Here is a 24,133-nt window from a genome sequence, read left to right as displayed (position 1 = left end):
TCTCTCTCAGCCCCCTGACCCAAGGGAGACTGAATGAAACCACGCTACCTTTAGAAGTCAAACAGTTAGCAATGGCAGCATCTCTATGCTAAAACAGTTACGCAAACTTCATCAAGGAGCTCAAGGGCAACAAGGATCTCATCACGTCAGCCTTGGTACTCACTGAAACAAAGGTGAAGCAGAGGCCAGCTCCCCTCTGCGCCAGCTGCTCCGTATCCAGCCGAGGCTTTGCCAGCATCACCGACATGAGGGTTGGCAGAGCGGACTGCTCCTCCGACACCTCCTTCGCAGCGCTGCCATCTAAGCCATAGAGAGGCTGCTCTACTCGTCGCTGCAAAACATTAAAGAAAACCCACGATCACATGAGAAAGAAAACCAGACACTGCCAAAACATATCATGGATTAAAACACAGTTATCAACTAGAAGAGTATTTTTGAAAAACCCCTTCTCTGAAACCAAACACGGACAGCATAATCACAGTATCGCTGGATTATAACCTATCTATAAATCTGAGTTAATACCTTACTTAATTCTGGAAAATTACATTTTAATTGTTCTGTATTTCTACAACTGAATCTATAATTTACTTTGTAGAGTTCAACAAATCAACTTCATAATACCTTCAAACCTACAAAGCAAATGTTATTCCTATCCTGTAGGTAAATGAAAATGAAGACATTTGTCCCCTAATTTACAGGTAGCTTATTTCACTCCCAATTCTATCCTTACCATGCTATACCTTAGTTGCAAAAATCAAAAAATAAATACAAGCAAAACAATTTCCAAAGAACACTAAAAGAATAATATGACACAATTATGTATGGTTTTTCCCCATAAATGTAAGGATGATTCATTACTAGTAAATCCGATATAATTCATTACAGAAGTATTGGGGGAGGGGAGGATATCAAGATTCTTCTCTTTAGATGCCAAAAAGGATTTGCACATTGTTGGGTAAATCTTAAAAACAAAACAAAAAACACTGGAAGTATCCATCTTTAATACAACAGAGTACTTTTTCAGAAATCGACATAAATTAATGGTGCCATACCAAAGACACTTTCATTAAAGACACCTAGACAGAGGTTAACACATTAATATCACAATCATTCAACATTATTACAGAAGTTTTAGCAATGTGATAAGGGGGGAAAAGGAGGTATAAACACTGGAAAATACTAAAGATTAAAAAGTGTCATTTTTGGATGATATAACTATTCACAAAGGAAACTCAGCAAATCAACTGAAAAACAACAAATAAGAGCTCAGTAAGATGGTTGAATATAAAATAAATACACAAAAAACAACAGCTTCCCCATATGCCAATAATTGATTATCATCAGAATACGTAATGAAAGAAAAAGCAGATTCAACATTTCAAAAAAACTATACAAAAGAAATAAGCTCAGAAATAAACTTAAGAAATATGGAGATTATGTATGAAGAAAAACTCCAGCTTCACTGGTAGATGTAAAAGACGATCTACACAGTGATACCATGAGCCTGCATTCAAATTTTATAAATGTCAAATTTCTTCAAAAACCGATGGGTAGGGCTTTTTATTTACTTTTGTTTTTCTTTTTTCTTTCTCTCTCTTGCTGCAAGAGAGACTGTTGTAGTGGTATAGAGATCAGAGTGTCACTCTTGCTCTCTTTTGAGGAGCCGATTGGGTGGAATTTCACACATTAATTCTGAGGTTCATTTAGAAAAATAATCAAAACTAGCCACATAACTTTTGATAAAGAATAGCAGGGAAACTTGACTAGTTATTAAAACATACCACAAAACAGCAGGACTACATCAGTATAATACTGGAACATGAGCAGACAGATCAATCAGTGGCACAGAACAGAAAACTGAGAAACTGACCCCTGAAATATGGATATATAATCTGTTATTAAACTGTTATTTCAGACTGGTGGGAACTTATTTAAAAGATGGTAGGATATTTGTATAGGTATTAGAAAAAAAGCAGAAAAGCACGTTGCTTCTTATCTCATATATAACAATTACAAGGGAATACAAACAAGTACTTTTAGGACTTTCTAGCAGTGAAGGACTTTTGAAACAGGACATTAAAAATACAAACCATACAGGAATATCTTAGAATAACACAAAACCAGTAAGACATAAAAGAAAAAGGTCATAAATTTGACTCCAAACTTTTTTTTACTCCTGAATAGCAAAAGTCAACATGAAGTCAAAAGATAAAATTACAAACAGGCAAAAATGGTTACCATACAAATGACAATGAGTTAACATTCTAAATAATGTGCTCCTACTCGTCAGGGAGAAAAAAACAAATACTCCAATAAATAAATAGGCAAAGAACTTAAAGAAGCATTAAAAGAAAAATCCAAAGGGTCATTAAACATATGAAAAGATGTTTAATGTCACTAATGAAGAAATGCAAGATAAAATAAGGTATTCTTCTCACTGACAAAATTATAGTGATAAACTTCAGTATTAGAAGGGTACACAGAAACTGGGACCTGCAAATTGCTGATAATCTGTGAGCAATTATGTGATGACATATTAAACTAAACATAATCTTTGACTAGGGAATTACAGTTTGGAAATTTACCCAAAGGAAAAGAAATGCTTAAGTACAGATTTATGTGTGTATGTGTGTATGTACATATACACACACATATACATACAAGGACACTCATTACAGTATTATTTAGAGGACAAAGAAATGTTTACAGTATACTGGTTAAACAAATAAAACAAAGGAAATGGGGAAATCTACTATATGAACACACGTGTATACATATATGCCCAGTAAACTCTTCAATAATAGTTCTTCTGGAGGAGACCTTCTGTATTGTTGGACTTTCATAATCAGCATGTATCCCTTCATCAGGAAAAACTACTTGACATTTTCATTTTAGAAAATAAAAGTAAAATAAACTAACCAAAATGATCCCAACAAAAGAATTTAGGTTTTCAATCTGTGAGCGGATTGTGGGCCTGTTTAAGTTCAGGCCCCAAAGTGCTGTGACACCCATTCACAGCAGTATCTGCCCTACTTGGGACACTGTATCTCTGAAACCCCCGTACTAAAATTAATCATTCTGTTATGTACTCAATACATGTTTGCCAAGGGCTAAAAGATTTTATAGAAATGTTTCTGGAAATACAGCAGGCTAGGATGTCTGAACTAACCTTCGCTTAGAAAATGATTATAAAAAAAGAGGACAAAATGTGGGGAAAAAAATATATTAAAAGCACTGAAGAGTTGATAAAATAAGGGATCTGCCAGGACAAAATCTAAGGGAAATTAGCAACAGAAGACACATAAATGAAGCACCAAAGTCACACTTGTCCTAAGGGTACCTGCAGATCTTGAATTTCCATTTACAGGGCACAAGACACCAAGTGGACAGTCACAGTCCAAAGTCCACTGCGGGCTGGGGGTTCAATAAGGAAACCCTTCGCACTTCAAGCTTCAAGGGCTTCCAAAGTGTTACACTCTAAGAGAAAATATAAACCAGGAGAAAAATGTCCTCCACCCTCAGGGAACTACAAGGAAGTTGCCTTGGTAATGCAGGGAGCAGGGGCTCCCCTGAGAAATGTTAACACAATTTAGATCAATAACGAATGGCTAGATGAAGCAAACAAACAAAATAAACCAATCAAACAAAATGCAAGCCATGAATTCAGTGGTTTAAAGTAGTACTGGATGGGTAAAATCTCTAGGCATTTGGAAGAAGCAAACAAAATTCTCCCTGGAGGAACACATCCTTTAGATCTCAAATTTCACAAATAATTTTTCAGGAAAAATGAGCAGCACAGTCAAAAACCAAAGAAGCGTAAAAGAAATAAAGCCCTGAGCAACAGCTAGGAAAACAAGAGACAACAAATAGATTCACAAACATGTCAAATGCCAGAATTATCAAATACAGATTATAAAACAAGGTCTATTAGGAAAAAAATAAATACATAAAAGACAAACTTGAAAATATCAGCAGGGAACACAGTAACAAAAATTAACAATTCAGTGTGGTTGGAGAGCCTGGGTGGCTCAGTCCGTTGAGCATCCAACTTTGGCTTAGGTAGCGATCTCACCATTTGAGTTCAAGTCCCACACCAGGCTGACTGCTGTCAGCACAGAATGCAGTTCGGATTCTCGGATCCTCTGTCCCCCTCTCTCTCTGCCTGTCCCCCTTCCTCTATCCCTGCTTCCCTGCTCGTGCTTATTTAAAAATCATAATAATAATAATAATTCAGTGAGGTTAACAGCAAATTAGATACAACAAAATAAGAGAACCTGGGACCGGAAAGGCAAGAAACTATCCAGAATGGAGCACATGGACACTAAAAGAAAATAGAAAAAAGCCAAAAGGCAAAGTGATAAGGTGAGATGGTCTAACATACAATTAATTGGAATTTCATAGGAAAAAGAAAACGAGAACAGGGCAGAGATAATATCTGAAGAGACAATGGCTAATAATTATCCACAACCGGTACAAGACCTAACAAAAAAGCCCAACACATCACAAGCAAGAGAAATAACAGGATGCATCATAGTGAAACTGCAGACCACCACAGATGAAGATTTTTAAAGCAGCCAGGGGAAAACAAGAGCAGATAATGTCAAAGAAATGAGAGATATATGAAAGTTGTTTTCTTAACAGTAACAATGGGAGTCAAAAGATAGTTATAATACATTCAATTATTAAGAAAAAAAATGCCAATGTAAATATATACAGAGCAAAAGTATCTTTCAGGAATAAAAGCAAAATAAGTTATTTAAGCAAACAACAACAACAACAAAAACCTAGACAATTAACTCCCCAGCAGATACATATAAAAGAATACTAAAGGAGTACTTCAGGTAGAAAGAAAGGGACCCTACATGGAAGGTGTAAGATGAAAGTATGAAGAAAGAAGTAAATGAACACTGACAGTATAAAATAGATGAATAGTGACAATATAAACTAATAATGTTTTATGACGCCAAAAAAAAAAAATACAAACATATACCACCACGACCAAGTTAGTAGTAAATAAATGGAGTTAATATTTTGAGGTATTGTTTATTTGGCAGGATGATAAAGATACTTTTAACATCAAACTTTGGCCAATTGAGGGTATATGTGGTAATTTCTATGAGAAACACCAAAAAGACCCAGCTACTAGTGGAGGGTCAGGATATGAAATGATTACCCTTCCCACTCTCCCCCCAAAAACCCAAATAAAAGCAAGAAATGAAAGAAAGTAGAACATGCAGGATTGATAGAAAACACATTAAAAAATGGGAGATAAAATAAATGCTAAAGTTAAAAAAAAAAAACTTTAGACAGAATAAAAATTCAACTATATATCTGTCAGGTATACTGAACACATAACGAAAGGCTGGGAGTATTAAAAAAACACATAAAAAAAGCTGGAAATATCTATACCATATAATGGTTTGGATATATTAAATGTTGAATAAAATGCATTTAGAGCAAAAAGTATCACAAGAGATGAAGGTTCTCTTACTAATACACAAAGCAAAACTATAAATACATGAAGAGACAAACAACTCGCACAATCCTGAGAGATAATGAATACACCTCTCTAGGACAAACAGCCAAAAGTCAGAATGCAGAAAATTTAAAAACTATGATTAAACTCCACGATTAACAAAACTGACTTAATGACAGAACAAAACTGTTTAGGGATACATACAGGGTCAAACTATCAGGAATAGTACATTATAATCATGAAAGTTAGAACAGTGGCTGTTTCTAGGGTAGAGAGAGTTGTAATAAGAGAGGAGCACACAAGTCTCCAGAGTGCTGCAAATATTTCACTTCTTGACCTAAGTAATGATTATGTGGAGTCAACTTTATAAGGATTTCCTTTTTGTGAAGGGCCATACAGATATTTGAGGCTTTATAGGCCATATAGCATCTCTGCAATACACTATTCTGTCTCTACAACTCTTTAAAAATNTGACAATAAACTATTAAAAAAAAAATAAATAAAAGGCTCATGTTTTAGGTACTTTTGTGTTTTCAACAAAAAATACAAAAGAACCACTTAGGGGGGAAAAAACTAAAATAATTCTTTATCCATTGATTCTTTAACAGTTTTGAGCACCTACCACGCGTGCCAAGCATGGTTTTGGGTGTAACTGAACAAGGTATTATCTCTTCATGTCAAGTTGAGGAAATAGTAAAAATAATTACACCTTTATATAATAGGTATTGAGAGACAGAAACAAAGCAAAGTCCCTGCTGTCATGAGTTTAACATTCTAGTGGAAGAAAATGTGCAATAGATTAACCAGATAGTTAAAAATTAAAATACAGGAGCTCCTGGGTGGCTCAAACACCTGGGTGGCTCAGTTGGTTGAGTGTCCAGTCCAACCCTTGATTTTAACTTAGGTCATGATACCACAGTTCATGAGTGTGAGCCCCACGTTGGGCTCTGTGCTGATGACGTGGAGTCTGCTTAGGATTCTCTCTTCCTCTCTCTCTGCCCCTGCCCTGCTTGCTCAGTCACGCTCTCTCTCTCAAAATAAACCTAAAAAAATTTTTAGTTGTTATTAATTAAAATCATACCACACATCAGTGAGAGGGAGTAATCAACAACACACAACAATATGGGTACATATCACAGAAGTAACGTTAAACAAAAGCAGACATAGGAGTATGCACTGTATGATTCTCTCATACAAAAAACAAAAACAGAAAAAAACCCATCTCTGCTGTTAATAATCAGGACAGTGACTATCTCCAGTGGCAGGGAGGGGGCTAATAACTGGAAGGGAGTATAAGGGGGTTTGGGGAGGGAGGCTAATAATATTTCTTTCTTGTGTTGGAATATTTTAAAGACTTAAATTGGTTTAAAGTTAAGAAAAATAGGGGTGCCTGGCCGGCTCAGTCAGTGGAGCATGTACCTCTTGATCTTGCAGTTGTGAGTTTGATCATCACACTGGGTATAGAGATTACTTAAAAAACTCCAAAAAAAACTTCTTTAATGAATAAACAAATAAATGTTAAGAAAAATAGGGACACCTGGGTGGGTGGCTCAGTCAGTTAAGCGTCCGACTTCGGTTCAGGCCATGATCTCACAGTTCCTGAGTTTAAGCCCCGCCCCTGTCGGGCTCTGTGCTGACAGCTCAGAGCCTGGAGCCTGCTTTGGATAATCTTCCTCTCTCTGCCCCTCCCCTGCTGACACTCTGTCTCTCTCCCTCTCAAAAATAAATATTAAAAAAAATTTTTTTGGCGGGGTGCCTGGGTGGCTCGGTTGATTAAGCGTCCGACTCTGGCTCAGGTCATGATCTCACCGCTTGTGGGTTCGAACCCTGCATCGGGCTCTGTGCTGACAGCTCAGAGCCTGAAGCCTGCTACGGATTCTGTCTCCTCTCTATTTGACCCTCCCCCACTTGCATTCTCACGCGCGCGCTCTCTGTCTCTCTCAAAAAATGAATGTTAAAAAAAATTTTTTTCAAATAAAAAAGAAAAAGAAAGACACAAGCCTCCTCAAAGGTTACCTAAAAACCCTCAACCTAACCAAATAGATCTACACATCAAACATTTCTAACATCTTTTTTTAACGTTTGTTTTGAGAGAGAGTTCACACGCACAGGCAGGAGGGGCAGAGAGAGAGAGAGAGAGAGAGAGAGAGAGAGAGAGAGAGAGAGACTCTAGCCAGTTCTGTGCAGTCATCAAAGACCCTGACATGGAGCTTGATCTCATGTACTATGAGATCATGACCTGAGCTGAGATCAAGAGTCAGATGCTTCCAATTGAGTCACCCAGGCACCCCTTAACATTTCTACCATTTTTAAACATAGCAAGGATGACAAAATAATAGCCCAATTTTCAGGTTGAATACATTTTACTAAGTGCTTTAATAACTGCAGTCACCTCAACAAATGCATGTCTTTATGAGGTAGAAGAGGGAAAGAGATGCATTCTAAAGACTTTAACACAGAAAACTAAATCACTTAGGAAAAGATCGGTATTACCCAACTCTGCGGAAGCAGCAGAATCAAACAACTTTCCTAAAAAGAGACTTAGCACAAAAACTGAGCATAGGGAGACCCCTCTTCCCCTAAATCCCGAAGCAATACCTGAGGCCTCAGCGGACAGAACACACTCCTGAGTACAAAGATCTTGTATGGTTGTCAACAAACTATCCACAGGCACTTCTGAGTCAATTACCACAAAATCCCCCTTTAGGTGCCAGCACACAGAGTCTCAATCTCGGCACCAGTGTGACGTTTGCAGCAGGTAACTCTTTACTGTGGGGGCCTATTCTGTACGTTGCAGGATGTTTACTAGCATCTGGCCTCTGCCTACTAGATGCCTACAGCTCCCTACAGCTCCCCTCCTCTCACCCTCCAGTTGTGATCAAAAATTACCCAAACAGTGTCAAATGTCCCCTGAGAGGCAAAACTACCCCCAGTTGAGAACCACTAATTTGGCTATGTTTTTAAGATCTTCAGTTCTCACTTGAAGGAAGGAAATAGGTGGGCCTGGCTGGCTTCGTTGGTAGAGCCTGCGACTCTTGATCTCAGGGGTTGTGAGTTTGAGCCCCACACTGCGCGTAGAGATCGTTTAAAAATAAAAATCTTATTGTTTTTTTTAAAAAAGGAAGGTAACAAACCCATCTCAAAATTGAGTAACATTAGTTTCTCTATTGCATCACTAAGAAAGCCTAGAAAATAAATCAAATGCCAAAATCAAATGCTAGGAGCTGACCAATTTTTTTTTTAATAATTAGAATCCAGTTATAGGAACATGTAAGTTGGCAAGGATAAAAAGTTTACGTTTGAGGGGCGCCTGGGTGGCTTAGTCGGTTAAGCGTCCGACTTTCGCTTAGGTCATGATCTCGCGGTTCGTGGGTTCGAGCCCCGCATCGGGCTCTGTGCTGACTGCCAGCTCGGAGCCTGGAGCCTGTTTCAGAGTCTGTATCTCCCTCTCTCTCTGACCCTCCCCTGCTCACGCTGTCTAGCTCTCTCTCTCTCCTAGAAATAAATAAAAATATTAAGAAAAAAAAATTAAAAAAAAAAAAAGTTTACGTTTGAATTGGAAATCATTTCCTTGACAGAACACGGAGCTGTAGGCTTAGAGGTAACTTATGATACTGCGAAGCAGGGTCAGATCTTGTACAACATAAATTTACAGAGACAGACTTGAGTCTAAGCGACTCACAGGTAACACTGTGAAGGTTTCTGCTTCGGGCCTCATTCCCCTGGGTAGTTAATGTTAGAGAAACGGCTTGAGTGTTCCTGGGTTCTTGCCTCCTACAACAGGTGTCAAATTTCTCCAGGTGAATGCTTACCGGTAAGGGATTGGATAAGGAATGTTGCGGTGAGGATCGTGCAACTGGCGGAACACTTCTGCCAGGGCTGGTTCCCGGCCCGCTTCCCCCGGCAAACTGGCCAACAGGGAAAAACGGAGATGAATAATTCAAAACAGTACTGTGCTTCAGATAAGGAGAGTAAAAGATTAACACACAAACAGGTCTTAATTATATGGCCCCTTTAAGTCAATACATCTCATGCTAAAGAAAAAATACCATGTAAGTCAAATTTTGCTATCTTTTCAGTGAGATTTTAAGAAGGAGCTCCAGCAGAAATGTAACAAGATACAAAGGAAACATGGCTAGAAAGCTGAAGGTACACATGGTTTTGAAAGGACATCAGAGAAGAATGTTTTCCCTTCTTGTTTCAAAATAACCCGAAGCAGGAATACAGTGGTGCAGTGGATGATACTGTCTTCTTTAGGAACCACTAACAATGGGTCAGTGAGCTCGCTACATGTCCCACCAAACTACAGGGAAGAGGGCAAAAGAAGAGTCCAAGTCACTCAATTTCAATCTTTGTAAGACCCGAAACCTAGTCTGGCCAAGAGAAACATCACCTCATTTGTGAATTTTTATATCATCACAGACAAGACACATCATAAACCAATTTAAATTTAGGACATCAGCAGCAGTTTCCTCTTAACAGAGAGAGATGGGGCAGCACCAGATTGATGAAGACGGGGAGGAACGGGAGGAGAACACAGTAAAGGCAAAACATTGCTTTCTAATGTCTTAACTGAAGGCAAGGATTTAGATTTTAACAAATCACTATAAATTTTTTTTCCAAAAATTTAACTTACCTCAAAGTAATCACTAATTTTATGTCCCCTAGGAGTGCCTTTCCCTGAAAATGAAACCAAAGTAAGTATAGTTCTTCCAATAACATACATAAACCATCATTCACTAAATGTACTATGCATTCACTAACTGCATGTATGTCATCATCAATTCAAGTACTGGCTTTACTTTTAACAGATAAGCCAAATTACCTGTACCCTGAGAACAGAGACAGTTTCTTTCATCTAATAAAAGCCTTAATAAGCAGTGAAAGGAAGAAAGCTTTCTCTCAGCTTGCTTTCCTTTAAGATTCGTAAATCTTTTCTTTTTATATACTAACAAAACCTAGGCCACAGCTATGAATCAAAACAAAACAAATTTATAATCCATGCCCTCAATCAAGAGAACAAAAAAATTCAAAACAAACTCATCAGAACTAAAGGGCTTATGCCAGGCCACAAAAAACTTTATATGACCATGTCACTTTGGGACAATTCCCCCCCTCCCCGCCAAAAGTAAAAAATAATTTGTAGATAAAAAATAAGAAAAATGTAAAAAAGACTATGACTTCTATTCCTTGCGGGGGGGGGGGTGATGAAGCAAACCATTTATTCCCTCTTTAATTACACAAAGATATTTGGCATCATAACCCATCATATTTATAGATTTAGCCCACTGGGTGCCAATGCTCAACTAAATTGCCACAGGAGAGTAGGTACAAAGGACAGCCATGTAAATAAAACCATTTCTGGTTACCAATTATTACCAAATCACTGAGCTATTGCAGGACATAGTTACACCACCAATGTAACTTCTTTTCTGTATAATACATGCTTAGTCTAAAGAAAAACCTGTGGCGAGATCGTTTACTTACAACAGGGAAAACAAGGGTCCCCAAAGAACTGACACTTTTGTCAACTGTGACAAGTCTGATCAAATGGCAAGTCTATAATAAACAGCCTGATATTCCCTTAAGGTACACAAATCTCCTTTGTTAGGAATCCCTGTGTATGAGTTGGAAAATTCCAAGTACCTAAATTCCAAGAATTTAGTATTTTTATTGGTATGAAATTATTACTACCTTGGCTAGTTTCATACGGTTCAGCTTTTCTTTTCCGGTTTCGCTGGTCATTCTGTTTTTTCTCAGGAGTCTGTTAAATACCATATATATCACAATTAGCATTTTGTTAAATTTTTCACATTATGAGAGTAAGTACAAAATTTCAAACTTATAAGAAAATAGAAGGCAAGTCCTAAATCAGAGTACTGGAGTTGTGCAGTGCTACCTTTCAACCCAGACTGAAAGTGTGGGAATGTGTAGTCTCACAACGAATATGGCCTCTTACCTCTACTTCTTTATCACTCAAGGACCCCACGCTGCACAAGCTCTGATTGGAAGACTCACTATTGAGTGGCCCCTGGAAAGAGAGAGAGAAAAAAAAAGGAATCAAAAGAAACTCATTTAAGATGACAGCAACACTAATTTAAGATGACAGCAACACTGAAGAAGCCTGCCAGTTTTGATGTCTGAAGTCAAAGAAGTCAAGAATTAATTAGAGTACCCAAAAAGTCAACTTGAAAAGGATTCCATCAACTATACATACAATGGTGCCCTCACATTAAAACTCTCTAGGCTCAGTCAGTAAAACCTGCAACTCTTGATCCTGGGGTTGTAGGTTTAAGCCCCATGATGGGTGTAGAGATTACTTAAAAATAAAATCTTTAAGTGGCCGACTCTTTTTTTCTTTTTAACGTTTGTTTTTGAGAGAGAGAGAATGAGCATGGGAGGAGCAGAGAGAGAGGGAGACACAGAACCTGAAGCATTTCTTGGCTCTGAGCTGTCAGTACAGAGCCCAGTGCGGGGCTCGAACAAGCCACAAGATCATGACCTGAGCCGAAGTCATATGCTCAACCCGACTGAGCCACTCAGGCACCCCAAGTGTCCGACTCTTGATGTGGCTCAGGTCATGATCCCAATTCAGGAGTTCAAACCCTGCGACAGGCTGTGCACTAACAGCTCAGAGCCTGCTTGGGATTCTCTCTCTCCCTCACTTTCTGCCCCTACCCCACCCCTGCTCACTCTCACTTGCTCTGTCAAAAATAAACAAACATTTAAAAATACCAACTCTGTAATCATCTGCAAATTTTCCCTGCTAGAGTAGTTGCGCATGCAGTGAATTCAATTTTTAAGGAAAATAAGCCAGGGAAATCAATTCTCTTGGCCTTCTGTATCAGACAGGCATCATATGAAAGTTGATATGTTAAGGAGAATGTTAAGGATATGTTAAAGGTTGATATGTTAAGGAGTTTCCTATGAAGAATGGTCAGGGACTAGAATATGAAGGAAATGCTTTCCTGAGTCAGACTTTAAGGCGGCATTACCACTGGCTCAAAAAACAAAGTTACAAGAGACTGACTTCCCGAAAGACCTGACTTCATTCTCATGGGCTAGTTTAAGTCTAAGAGTATTCTCAGGGTCAGTGGAAGCTGTGGTAAAGAGCAAATGGAAGAGCTGTGGGTGTAACGAAGATACAGCTTAGACTGTAGGCCAGCTAGTTGGCAGAAGGGAAACCTGGGAATGAGACATCTGGGAGAACTCCTCCTGGGCTCAGAACAAACAGCGAACACTGACCTCAGAAACTCTTCCTTCCACAGAGCCCCAATTTGATCTGATTAGTTTGTAGAGGAATTTAAGCCTCAGGGCACTGTTGAGAACAAGAGAGCAATCCGGCAATCAGTGGAGTTTAACAGCTGGGTTGGTCAGGGAAAGAAAGTTCTATTAGTACCAGTCATCCCAGAGTGACTGTAAGCAAACTTAAAGCTGGGTCTCCCCAATTGGACAGCAACATGCAGAAGAATGAAACTAGATCATTTTCTCACACCNGAAAATAATTTGACAAAAAACAATTAAAAAAAAAAAAAAAAAAAAAGCTGGGTCTCCCCAAAGCCACCACCAGAGGCTTGGCGCTGGAAGAACGGGACATAGAAGAGACTTCACTAAAATAATCCAGCAAGTCACTAAACAAATAAACAAGCAAACAACAATAACAAGTCCACTGCGATGCCTGGGTGGGTCTGTCGGTTAAGCATCATCGTTCATAAGTTCAAGCCCTGCAACTCTACTTTCAGCACGAGCCCACTTGGATCCTCTGTCCTCTCTCTCCCTGCCTCTCCCCTACTCACTCTGTCCCTCTCTTTCAAAAATAAATAAACTTAAAAAAAGAACAAGAGCTTCTCTATAAAAACAAAACAAAGCAATAACAAGTTCAAGACTGGGATGAGAAATCAGTACCCAGAGTTGGTACAATACGTCATCTAAAATGACCAGTTTCCAACAAAAACTTTTGAGGCATGCAAAGAAATAGAAAAATATGACCCATATACCAGCGGGGAGAAATGGGAGACAAAAGAAACTGCCTGTGAGAGTGACCAGATGTTGGATTTAACAGAAAAATATTTCAAAATAGCCATTATAAATATGTTCACAGAGCCAAAGGAAACCACAATTAAAGAAGAAAAGTGTGAATGACAATGTTGTACCAAACGGAGAATATCAATAGAAACACAGAAATTATATATACCTTTTAAAAAGGGAATTATGGAGTTGAAAACGACAATAACAGAAATAAAAAATGCACTAGAGAGGCTCAAGAGTAGAAATGAAGTGACAGAAGAAATCATTGGCAAATGTGTAGATCAGTAGAAATTATGCAAGCTGAAAACCAGAGAGAAAACAGAACAAAAATAAACAACTTCAGAGAAACGTGGGAAACTGTTAAGTATGCCACAATGCACATAATTGGGGTACAAGAGAGAAAGGTGAGCAGGAAAGGAGCAGAAAAATATATCCAAAGAAATAATGGCTGAAATTTTCTCAAATTTACTGAAAAGCAATAACCTACTCATCCAGGAAGCTTAATGAATTCCAAGGAGGATAAACACAGATACCCACAAACAGGCACATCATAGGAAAAATGCTCAAGGCAAAGACAGGAGAATATCTTTTGAAAAAAAAAATGTTTATAGTTTATAGTTTATTGGAGAGCCTGTGTCGTTCAGTCAGTTAAGTGTCCAACTCTTGGTTTCAGTTCAGGTCATGATCTCACAGGTTTGTGGATTCAAGCCCTGCAGAGGGCTCTGCACTGGCAGTGCAAAGCCTACTTGGGATTCTCTCTCCATCCCCTGCTAATGCTGTCTCTGCCTCTCAACAGGAAGGAAGGAAGGAAGAAAGGAAGGGCAAGAAAGAGAAAGAAGAATCTTAAAAATAAATAAGTAAATAAATAAAGTTTATTTATTTATTTTAGACGGTGAGAGAGAGAGAGGGAGAGAACGTGTGCATGTGGGGCAGAGAGGGAAACAGAGAATCCCAAGCAGGCTCCATGCTGCCAGTGAAGAGACTGACTTGTGGCTCAAACCCAGGAAGTGTGAGATCATTACGTGAGACAAAAATCAAGAGTGGGTTTTTTTGTTTTTTTTTTTTTTAATTTACTTCTGGGAGAGAAAGACAGCATGAGCAGGGGAAGGTCAGAGAGAGAGAGGGAGGTACAAAATCTGAAACAGGCTCCAGGCTCTGAGCTAGCCGTCAGCACAGAGCCCGACGCAGGGCTTGAACCCATGAACCGTGAGATCATAACCTGAGCCGAAGTCGGTCACTTAACCGACTGAGCCACCCAGGTGCCCCAAGAGTTGGATGTTTAACCAACGGAGCCAATCAGGCACTCTCCCCCACGCCTCTCTCTCTCTCTCTTTTTTTTTTTTTTATGTGAATTAATTTTTTAGAGAGAGACAGCCCAACATGGGCCTTGAACTCACAAACTGTGAGATCATGACCTGAGCTGAAGTCAAACTCTAAGCCATCCAGGTACCCCCTCTTTTTTTAAGGTTTATTTATTTTTGAGAGAGAGAGACAGAGATTATACGTGTGAGTGGGGTAGGGGCAGGAAGAAAGGGAGCAAAAGAATACCAAGCAGGGCTCGACCCCATGAACAACCCCACAAACAACGACCTGAACCAAAATCAAGAGTCAGATGCTTAACCTACTAAGCTGCCCAGGAACCCCACCCAGGAGAATATCTTAAAGGCAGAAATATAATGCATCACTTACAAGGGAATCCCAATAAGATTAACAGCTGACTTCTGAGCAAAAACAATTTAAAAAGGGGCAAAAGATCTAAACAGACATTTCTCCAAAGACTATATACAAATGGTCAATAAACACATGAAAAGAAGTTTAACATCATTAGTTGATGGGGAAATACAAATCAGAACCAAAATGAGACACCACTTCACACCTACTAGAATGGCTAGACTAAAAAAGACAGTAAGAGGGGCGCCTGGGTGGCTCAGTTGGCTAAAATGTCCTACTTTGGCTCAGGTCATGATCTTACAGTTCATAAGTTCAAGCCCTGTGTCAGGCTCTGTGTCTCCCTCTCTCTCTCTACCCCTCCCCAGCTTGCTCAATCACTCTCTCTCTCTCAAAAACAAGCATTAAAAAAAACAAAAACGGTAAGAAAGTGCCGGCAATGAGCATTGAAATATGCATAGAATTGTTGAATCATTGTATTATACATGTGAAACTAATATAATACTGTATGCTAATTATACTTGATTTACAAAAAAAGTGCTGGCAAGAAAGAATGTGAAGAAACTATGTTCCAACCAGAAATATACTGCTGGTGGTAAAAAATGGTGCAGTTGCTTTCAAAAACAGGCAGCTCCTCAAACATAATTACTGTATGACCCAGAATGCTACTCCTAGGTATATACAGAAATGAATATACACAAAAATGTGGACACAAACGTATAGCAGCATTATTCACAAAAGACAATTAATGTACAATTGATGAATGGATAAACAAAATTCTATACAATGAAATATTATGTGGTCATAAAAAAAACTGTACTGATACACGCTACAGTATTTGATGAAGCTTGAAAATATATGGTTAGTAAAAAAAAAAGTCACAACAGAGCATTATCAAATGATTCCATTCATATGAAAACCCAGAATAGGGTAAGCTAAGACAAAGTAGATTAGTGGTTGCTTGGGTTGGGGTGAGGGTAGGGGCCATGGGAGTGACAGCTAAAGAACATGGGGGTTTTTTCTGAGGTGATAAAAATGTTCTACATCTGTGCTGATGGTTGTATGTATCTGTGAATATACTAAAAAAAAGGATTGGACTGCGTATTTTAAAAGGGGTAAATTGTACAGTATATGAATTATATCTCAATAAAGCTGTTAAAAAACAATAGTTAGGGCGCCTGGGTAGCTCAGTCAGTTAAGCGTCCGGCTTCGGCTCAAGTCATGATCTCACGGTTCATGGGTTCAAGCCCTGCGTTCGGCTCTGTGCTGACAGCTCAGAGCCTGGAGCCTGTTTCAGAATCTGTGTCTCCCTCTCTCTCTGCCCCTTCCCTCTCAGGCTCTGTCTCTGTCTCAATAATAAAATAAAAACATGGGGGAAAAAAACCCACAACAGTTATTAGGCTTAGTGTCAGAAACAATTTGCATTCCTACTAGGATGTATTAAGTATTTCTTTCACCATTTTATTAACACACTACTTTTTAAGTATAATAAATACACTACAACAAAGTGCTTCATAGTGAGATATTTGGAAAGCTACAAAAATAATAAAGTGAAACTAGGGAGCAGAAACAAAATCAAGTCATGTATTCCCAGTGACATAACTCAGCAAAAGACTTATTCCTACAATGGTATAAAGTTGCATGATGTTTTGAATGAGAAAGAAAGGAGTTTTATTACACAAGAATTCTACATAATTTTTTAAAATGTTTGTTTATTTTTGAGAGAGTGGGGGGTGGGGGGGAAGGAATAGAGAGAGAGGGACACACAGAATCCGAAGCAGGCTCTAGCCTCCAAGCTATCAGTACAGAGCCCAATGCAGGGCTCAAACTCATGAACCATGAGATCATGACCTGATGTGAAGTCAGATACTTAACCAACTGGGCCACCCAGGTGCCCCTAATTTTTTTTTAACACGTATTTGTTTTTGAAAGACAGAGACAGAGCACGAGTGGGGAGAAGGGGCAGAGAGAGAGAGAAAGAGAGAGGAAGAATCTGAAACAGACTCCAGGCTCCAAGCTGTCAGCACAGAGCCCGACACGGGGCTCAAACCCACGAACCCTGAGATAATGACCTGAGCAGAAGTCAAGATGCTTAACCAACTGAGCCACCCAAGCACCCCCAAGATTTCTACAATGATTTAAACTGAACATTCCTATGCCCAAATATTCAAAATATTCTGTTCATGAATTACCTTTATCGTAACCATAATGAAGCATTTTCCCCCCTTGGATAGTAATACAACCATACATTATATTTTAACTATACATTTTACTCACCAAATATCCCTTTCTCTCAAGAGGAAATGGCAAATGTGATACAGACAAGAGAGAACTGAAGAGTCTACTTTTTACTCGGAATTGCTGATACTGAAATACACCGTGAAATGTACCGAACAGTGAGTGATGTACTCCACTGTGTGTGAAACGCTGTGCGGGAGGCACAAGGATTCTTGTGGTTCTCTGTGTCTAACCAGAAGAAAAAAAGGATTAAGAATTACTTAATCCTCCCTTTTACTGTCCTTTTCTGAAGCACAGCATCCCAAATTATAAAATCATTCGATTAAATTTAATTAGCAGGGATAAATGACATATGTTCCCTGTTCTAAAACAGCTTACTGTCTAGTAAAAGAGCTAACTACAAGCTTTTAGGCAAACTGAATGTTATCTTTCAAAAATGCCACTATCACTAAAAAACAAACAAAAATGGCAGGAAAAACTCGACTAAATTAAAAGAGGATAAGAAGGTATGAGTAAATTAAATGTCTGATCCTTGATCTGACCCTGAGTATCAAAACAAATAAAAACCAAACAGCTATAAAGGGCATTACTGAGAGAAAGGCAGAAACTGAATATGGACTATATAGTAAATAATGAAGTGTTTTTTACAAACTCATCTATTATTATCAGTTCCTCAATTGAAAATTTTCCATTTGATGGTTCTTTTCAATATAGTGCTTCGTAAGTTTTGTACGAGTTCATCTTCAGCTTTCCGAGAGTCTTCCACATTTCAGGGGTTAAGGGGCAGCAGTTCCAGAAGTAGTTTAATGTCTGCCTCTGCCAATGCCCCTTATAATATTCATCAGTTCCAAACACACTTATTTGTACATTAATCATCCTGACCAAGATTTCCACACAAGGTTGAAGTTTCCAGTTCTTGCAGGCGGCTTTTAAATTTTTTTTTTAACGTAACCTCTACACCCAACATGGGGCTCAAACTGAGAGTCAGGTGTTCTACCAACTGAGCCAGCCAGGAGCCCCATTTCTTCAAGGTGGCTTTTAACAGCCACAATCCAAATATAAGTAGCTCACTTCTGTCCTATGTCTTGGACAATGGGCAGTTTTACCAGTCCTAGTTCATAGAAAAGCTTCCCAATTCCCAGCATTATACAGTTCCAGTTCAGACCTTTGGCCTCAATTACCATCCCCAGGGGTAAATTAAACCCCAAAGCAAAAAAGCTTATGGGCCATCAAGTTGAACTCCCATTCACCACTGTGACATTGTCATATATTTGAAGCCATAACAACTGGAACTTAATTTTTCCCATTTCTCTTATACTGCTGACATTCAGGAATTATATAATTTTCAAGTATTTCATTAAATCAGTAACTTTCAAGTATTTCATTAAATCACTAACTTTACTGACTTGTTACTCTTACCATCTGTTAGTTTGTTCCTTTGGTTTATTTGTCTAGATATAAAATCATGGCATTTGTAAATAATAAGTTTATATCTTCCTTTCCATAATTTATCTCTCTTTTTTGTTTCACATTTTACTCTACTGAATAAAACAATAGAAATAATAAGCATAAAGAACACAGTTCTGTTCTTTTTCAAGGTAACTCCTCTAGTGCTTTACCATTAAAAGCTGTATTAAGACCTCAGATAGCACTTGCCAGCCAGGGCCTGGCAGAAAGCAGGGAGAAGATGGGCTGTTCTGCCATCAAGATAGTGACCATGGGATGTAAACTGGTGCAACCACTCTGGAAAACAGTATGGAGGTTCCTCAAAATATTAAAAATAGAACTACACTATGACCCAGCAATCGCACTACTAGGTATTTATCCAAGGGATACAAGTGTGCTATTTCGAAGGGGCACATGCACCCAATGTTTATAGCAGCACTATCAACAATAGCCAAAATATGGAAGGAGTCCTAACAATCACCGATAGATGAATGGATTAAAAAAAATGTGGTATGTATGTGTGTATGTACATACATACACACAAAGGAGTATTACTCGGCAATCAAAAAGAATGAAATCTTGCCGTTTGCAACTACATGGATAGAACTAGAGGGTATTAATGCTAAGTGAAATTAGAGAAAGACAAATATATGAATTCACTCATATGAGGGCTTTAAGATACAAAACAGATGAACATAAGGGAAGGGAAGCAAAAATAATATTAAAAACAGGGAGGGGGACAAAACATAAGAGACTCTTAAATATGGAGAACAACAGAGGGTTGCTAGAGGGGTTGAGGGAGGGGGGATGGGCTAAATGGGTAAGAGGCATTAAGGAATCTACTCCTGAAATCATTGTTGCACTACATGCTAACATGGATGCAAATTTTAAAAAGTAAATTAAAAACAAACAAAACAAGGAAGTGATCAGAGAACGTACCATCAACATTCACAAGTGCGCCCATGGAGTGGCTTTCAAGAGGTGTGCCCCTTGCACGCTCAAAGACACCTAGAACTTTCCCATGAAGGAGATAGGGGCTCCATATGTGCACATTGACGCCAGGCCCAACAAAGCTGTCTAGGCCAAAGTAATAAAGAAATATTCCACCCCATATCCGTGTGCGGGTGTCCAGAAAACATAACAAGGATGAAGATTTACCAAACAAGCTCTATACGCTGGCTACCTATGTATCTAACACTGTCACCACTTTCAAAAATGTACAGTTAATGTGGATGAGAACTAATCACTGATTGTCAAATAAAGGTATAAAACTGGGGAAAAAATAACCCTCTCAAAGAGCCAAAACAATTCTGTAAAAAAACGAAGTTGGAGGTCTCCCACTTTCTGATTTCAAAACTTACTATAACACTATAGTAATCAAAACAGTATGGCACTGGCATAAACACAACTTAAAGACAAAATGGAATAAAACAAAACTGGAAACAAAGTTTCATATATATGGTCAAATTGGTTTTTTATTCCAATTTTTTCTTTGATTTTTTTTTCAGATTTATGGAGATTTAATTGACACACAGTTCTGTATGCATTTAAGATGTACTGCATAAAGATGATTTGATACAGGGGCACCTGGGTGACTTAGGTTAACAGCTCAGAGCCTGGAGCCTGCTTTGGATTCTGTGTCTCGGTCGTTCGGTCACTCCCACACTCATACTCTGTCTCTCTCTGTCTCTCTCTCTCTCAAAAATGATAAACATTTTTAGAAAATTAAAAACAACAACAGCAACATTATCAACAGAGTGAAAAGGGAACCCACGGGAGAAAATATTTGTGAACCATATTGTCTATGGTAAGGGGTTAATAACCAAAATATACAAAGAATTCCCACAAATCAACAAAACCACAATAATCTGATTAAAACTGGGCAGGGGCACCTGGCTGGCTCAGCTGGTAGACAATGGAACTCATGATCTCAGGGTCATGAGTTCAAGCCCAATGTTGAGGGTAGAGTTTACTCAAAAAAAAGGGGGGGGGGCAAAGGACTGGAATAGACATTTCCTCAAAGATATACAAGAGGGCCAACACTCAAATGGAGAGATGCAGCATCACTAATCATTAGGGAAATGCAAATCGAAATTACATGAGATACCATACCACCTCGTACCCATTAGGATGGCTACTATCCGAAACAAAGAAGTAGTGAGTGCTAGCAAGGATGTGGAGAAATTGGAACCCTTATGCACTGTTAGCTGGAAATGTAAAATGGTAAATTTTATATGTATTTTACCACAATCAAAGCTTTAAAAAAAAAACGATATTGCTTTTTAAATTAGGAAGTTTGGATGGCTACTAAGTTCATCCAAATACTTTTTTAAACGCTATTACTTATTTGCTATTGTAATAGTAATAACAACCAACACTTACGTAGCACTTCTGTAGGCTAGCTGGGCATTCTATAGTAGCATACTTCATTCTCACAACTTAAAAACAGACCACACAAATATGTCCACCTAATTTTTTAACAAGTCGCAATAACAATTTGATAGCCTTTGCAACAAATTGGTGCTGGAGCAATTAGACTTCCACAGGCAAAAATATGAAACCTTGACTTAAACTTTATATCCTATTTAAAAAATTAACTCAGGCACCTAGGTGGCTCAGGTAGTCAAGCATCTCTTGACTTCGGCTCAGGTCATGATTTCACAGTTTGTGAATGTGACCCCCACATGGGGCTCTATGCTGACAGCACAGAACCTGCTTGGGATTCTGTCTCCCTGACTCTCTGGCCCTCCCCTGCTTGCTCTCCATCTCTCTCTCAAAATAAAAAATAGTAATAGTAAGTTTAAAAATTAAAAAAATAAAAAATTAACTCAAACAGGGACACCTGGGTGGCTTACTCAGTTAAGCATCTCTTGATTTCGCCTCAGGTCATGATCTCTTGGTTCCTGAGTTCAAGCCCTATGCCAGGCTCTGTGCTGTCAACATAAAGACTGCTTGGGATTCTCTCTCTCCCTACCCCTGCCTTGCGCTCCCGTTTGATCACACACTCTCTCTCTCAAAATAAATAAATAAACTTAAAAAAAATTAACTCAAATAGAATCAAGAACCTTAAAACAGGGGCGCCTGGGTGGCTTAGTCGGTTAAGCGTCCGACTTTCGNAAAAAAAAAAAAAAAAAAAAAAAGAACCTTAAAACAAAACCATAAAATGTTTAGGGGGGAAAAAGGGAGAAAATCTTCACAACACAGGAGTAGGTAAAGAGGTCTTAGACGTGATACCAAAATCTTGATCTATAAAAGGAAAAATTAATAAATGGAACCTCATCAAAATTGAAAACTTGTACTCCGCAAAAGACCGTGTAGGAGGAAGACATAGACATAGATTAAAAGAAAATATGTGCAAACCACATATCTGGCACAGAACTTAAAATTAGACTGTACAAAAAACTCAAAACTCAATAAATTTTTTAATCCAATTAGTAAACCGGCAAAAGACATGAACAGACATTTCACTGACAAGAATATAAAGATAGACTGGGGCGCCTGGGTGGCTTAGTCGGTTAAGCGTCCGACTTTCGCTCAGGTCATGATCTCGCGGTTCGTGGGTTCGAGCCCCGCGTCGGGCTCTGTGCTGACTGCCAGCTCAGAGCCTGGAGCCTGTTTCAGAGTCTGTGACTCCCTCTCTCTCTGACCCTCCCCTGCTCACGCTGTCTCTCTCTCTCTCTGTCCTAGAAATAAATAAAACATTAAAAAAAGTTAAAAAAAAAAAAAAGAATATAAAGATAGACTAATAAGTGTGAGAAAGATGTTCAACATCATTAGCTATTAGGGAAATACAAATTCAAACCACAATAATTTCCTTATATACATACCTTTCAGAATGCCAGAATAAAATATAGTGACAAACTAAATGCTGGCAAATATATAGAAAAACTGAATCACTCCTACATTGCTGATGAGAATGTAAATAGGTACAACCAATTTGGAAAATTATTTGGCAATTTCTTTTAAAAGCTAAAAATGTACATAACACAAATCATAACCCAGCAATAGTACTACTGGACATTTGTTACAGAGAAATAAGGTTCATGTAAAAACCTGTATACAAATGTTCATAGTGATTTTATTCATATTAGCCAAAATGTGGAAACAAACCAAACGTCCTTCAGTGGGTAAAGAGGTAAACAAACTGGGACATCCACACCATGGAATACTACTCAGTAAAAGAAAGTAATAAACTATTTATATATGCAACAATCTGGATGGACTTCAAGGAAATTATGCCAAGTAAAAACAGTCAATCTCAAAAGGAGATTCCATTTTTATATTATACATATAATATGTATGTATGTCTTGAAATAATCTATAGAAATGGAAACATTAGTGGTCATCAGGAATTAGGGTTTCAAGGAAGAGGTGCGGTGGCTATAAAAGGAACAGCAGGAGAGTCTTGTGGTGATAGGCAGTTCTGCACCTTCATTGTGGGTACAAGATCACACAAGTGATGAAAGTGCACAGATGTACACACACACGTACACAAATGGTACATATATAATGTGAAATCTGAATGAGTTGTGTGGATTTTACCAATGTCAATTTCCTGATTTTAATACTGGACTATAATTACACGAGGTGGTTACATTAGGGGAGGAATAGTGCATGAAACTTCCCTATACCGTTTTTGCAATTCCTTTTGAATCTGTAATTATTTCGAAATAAAAAGATTTTTTATGTTTTATGTATTATTTGCTTGCTGTAGTTAAGTAATAAACAATACTTAGTTAGCAATTGCTACATAGGCAAAGCATTCTATATTAGCACCTTTAACCCTCATAACAACCTGTTATGGGCTCAACTGTGTCCTTACTAAATTTATGTTGAAGCCCTAACCGTCAGTACATAAGAATGCATTTTTTAAAAAAACATATATATTTTTAAATGTTTATTTATTTTTGAGAGAGAGAGAGAGATGGAGCATGAGCAGGGGAGGGGCAGAGACAGGGAGACACAGAATCTGAAGCAGCCTCCAGGCTCCGAGCAGTCAGCACAGAGCTGGTCGCCGGGATCGAACTCATGAACCATGAGACCATGAATTAAGCCACCCAGGCGCTCCCATCAGAATGTATTTGGAGAGGGGCGCCTGGGTGGCTTAGTCGGTTGAGTGTCCGACTTTCGCTTAGGTCATGATCTCGCGGTTCGTGAGTTCGAGCCCCGCGTCGGGCTCTGTGCTGACTGCCAGCTCAGAGCCTGGACCCTGCTTCAGATTCTGTGTCTCCCTCTCTCTCTGAGCCTCCCCTGCTCGCGCTGTCTCTCTCTCTCTCC

General features: G+C 38.6%; 1 protein-coding gene across 2 annotated transcripts in view; it reads right to left on the bottom strand.

The window, feature by feature from the left end:
- The window catches only part of TLK2 (tousled like kinase 2), a 116,445-nt gene that overhangs the window by 67,528 nt on the left and 24,784 nt on the right, over nucleotides 1–24,133 (bottom strand). The window contains exons 3-7 of one of the 2 annotated variants that reach the window (XM_077780289.1): nucleotides 11,436–11,507; nucleotides 11,171–11,240; nucleotides 10,113–10,156; nucleotides 9,289–9,384; nucleotides 164–331 (exon numbers count right to left, since the gene is read on the bottom strand). In XM_077780289.1, the coding sequence (XP_077636415.1) occupies nucleotides 164–331; nucleotides 9,289–9,384; nucleotides 10,113–10,156; nucleotides 11,171–11,240; nucleotides 11,436–11,507 (450 nt within the window). The remainder of the gene's footprint in view (nucleotides 1–163; nucleotides 332–9,288; nucleotides 9,385–10,112; nucleotides 10,157–11,170; nucleotides 11,241–11,435; nucleotides 11,508–24,133) is intronic. The other variant, XM_077780291.1, reaches the window with a different exon arrangement.

Source organism: Crocuta crocuta, unplaced genomic scaffold (assembly GCF_008692635.1).
Source record: "Crocuta crocuta isolate KB4526 unplaced genomic scaffold, BGI_CrCroc_1.0 scaffold288, whole genome shotgun sequence".
Classification (NCBI taxonomy): domain Eukaryota; kingdom Metazoa; phylum Chordata; class Mammalia; order Carnivora; family Hyaenidae; genus Crocuta; species Crocuta crocuta.
Note: the sequence above shows the minus strand (reverse complement) of the source record. Positions and strands in the feature narration are given on the sequence as shown.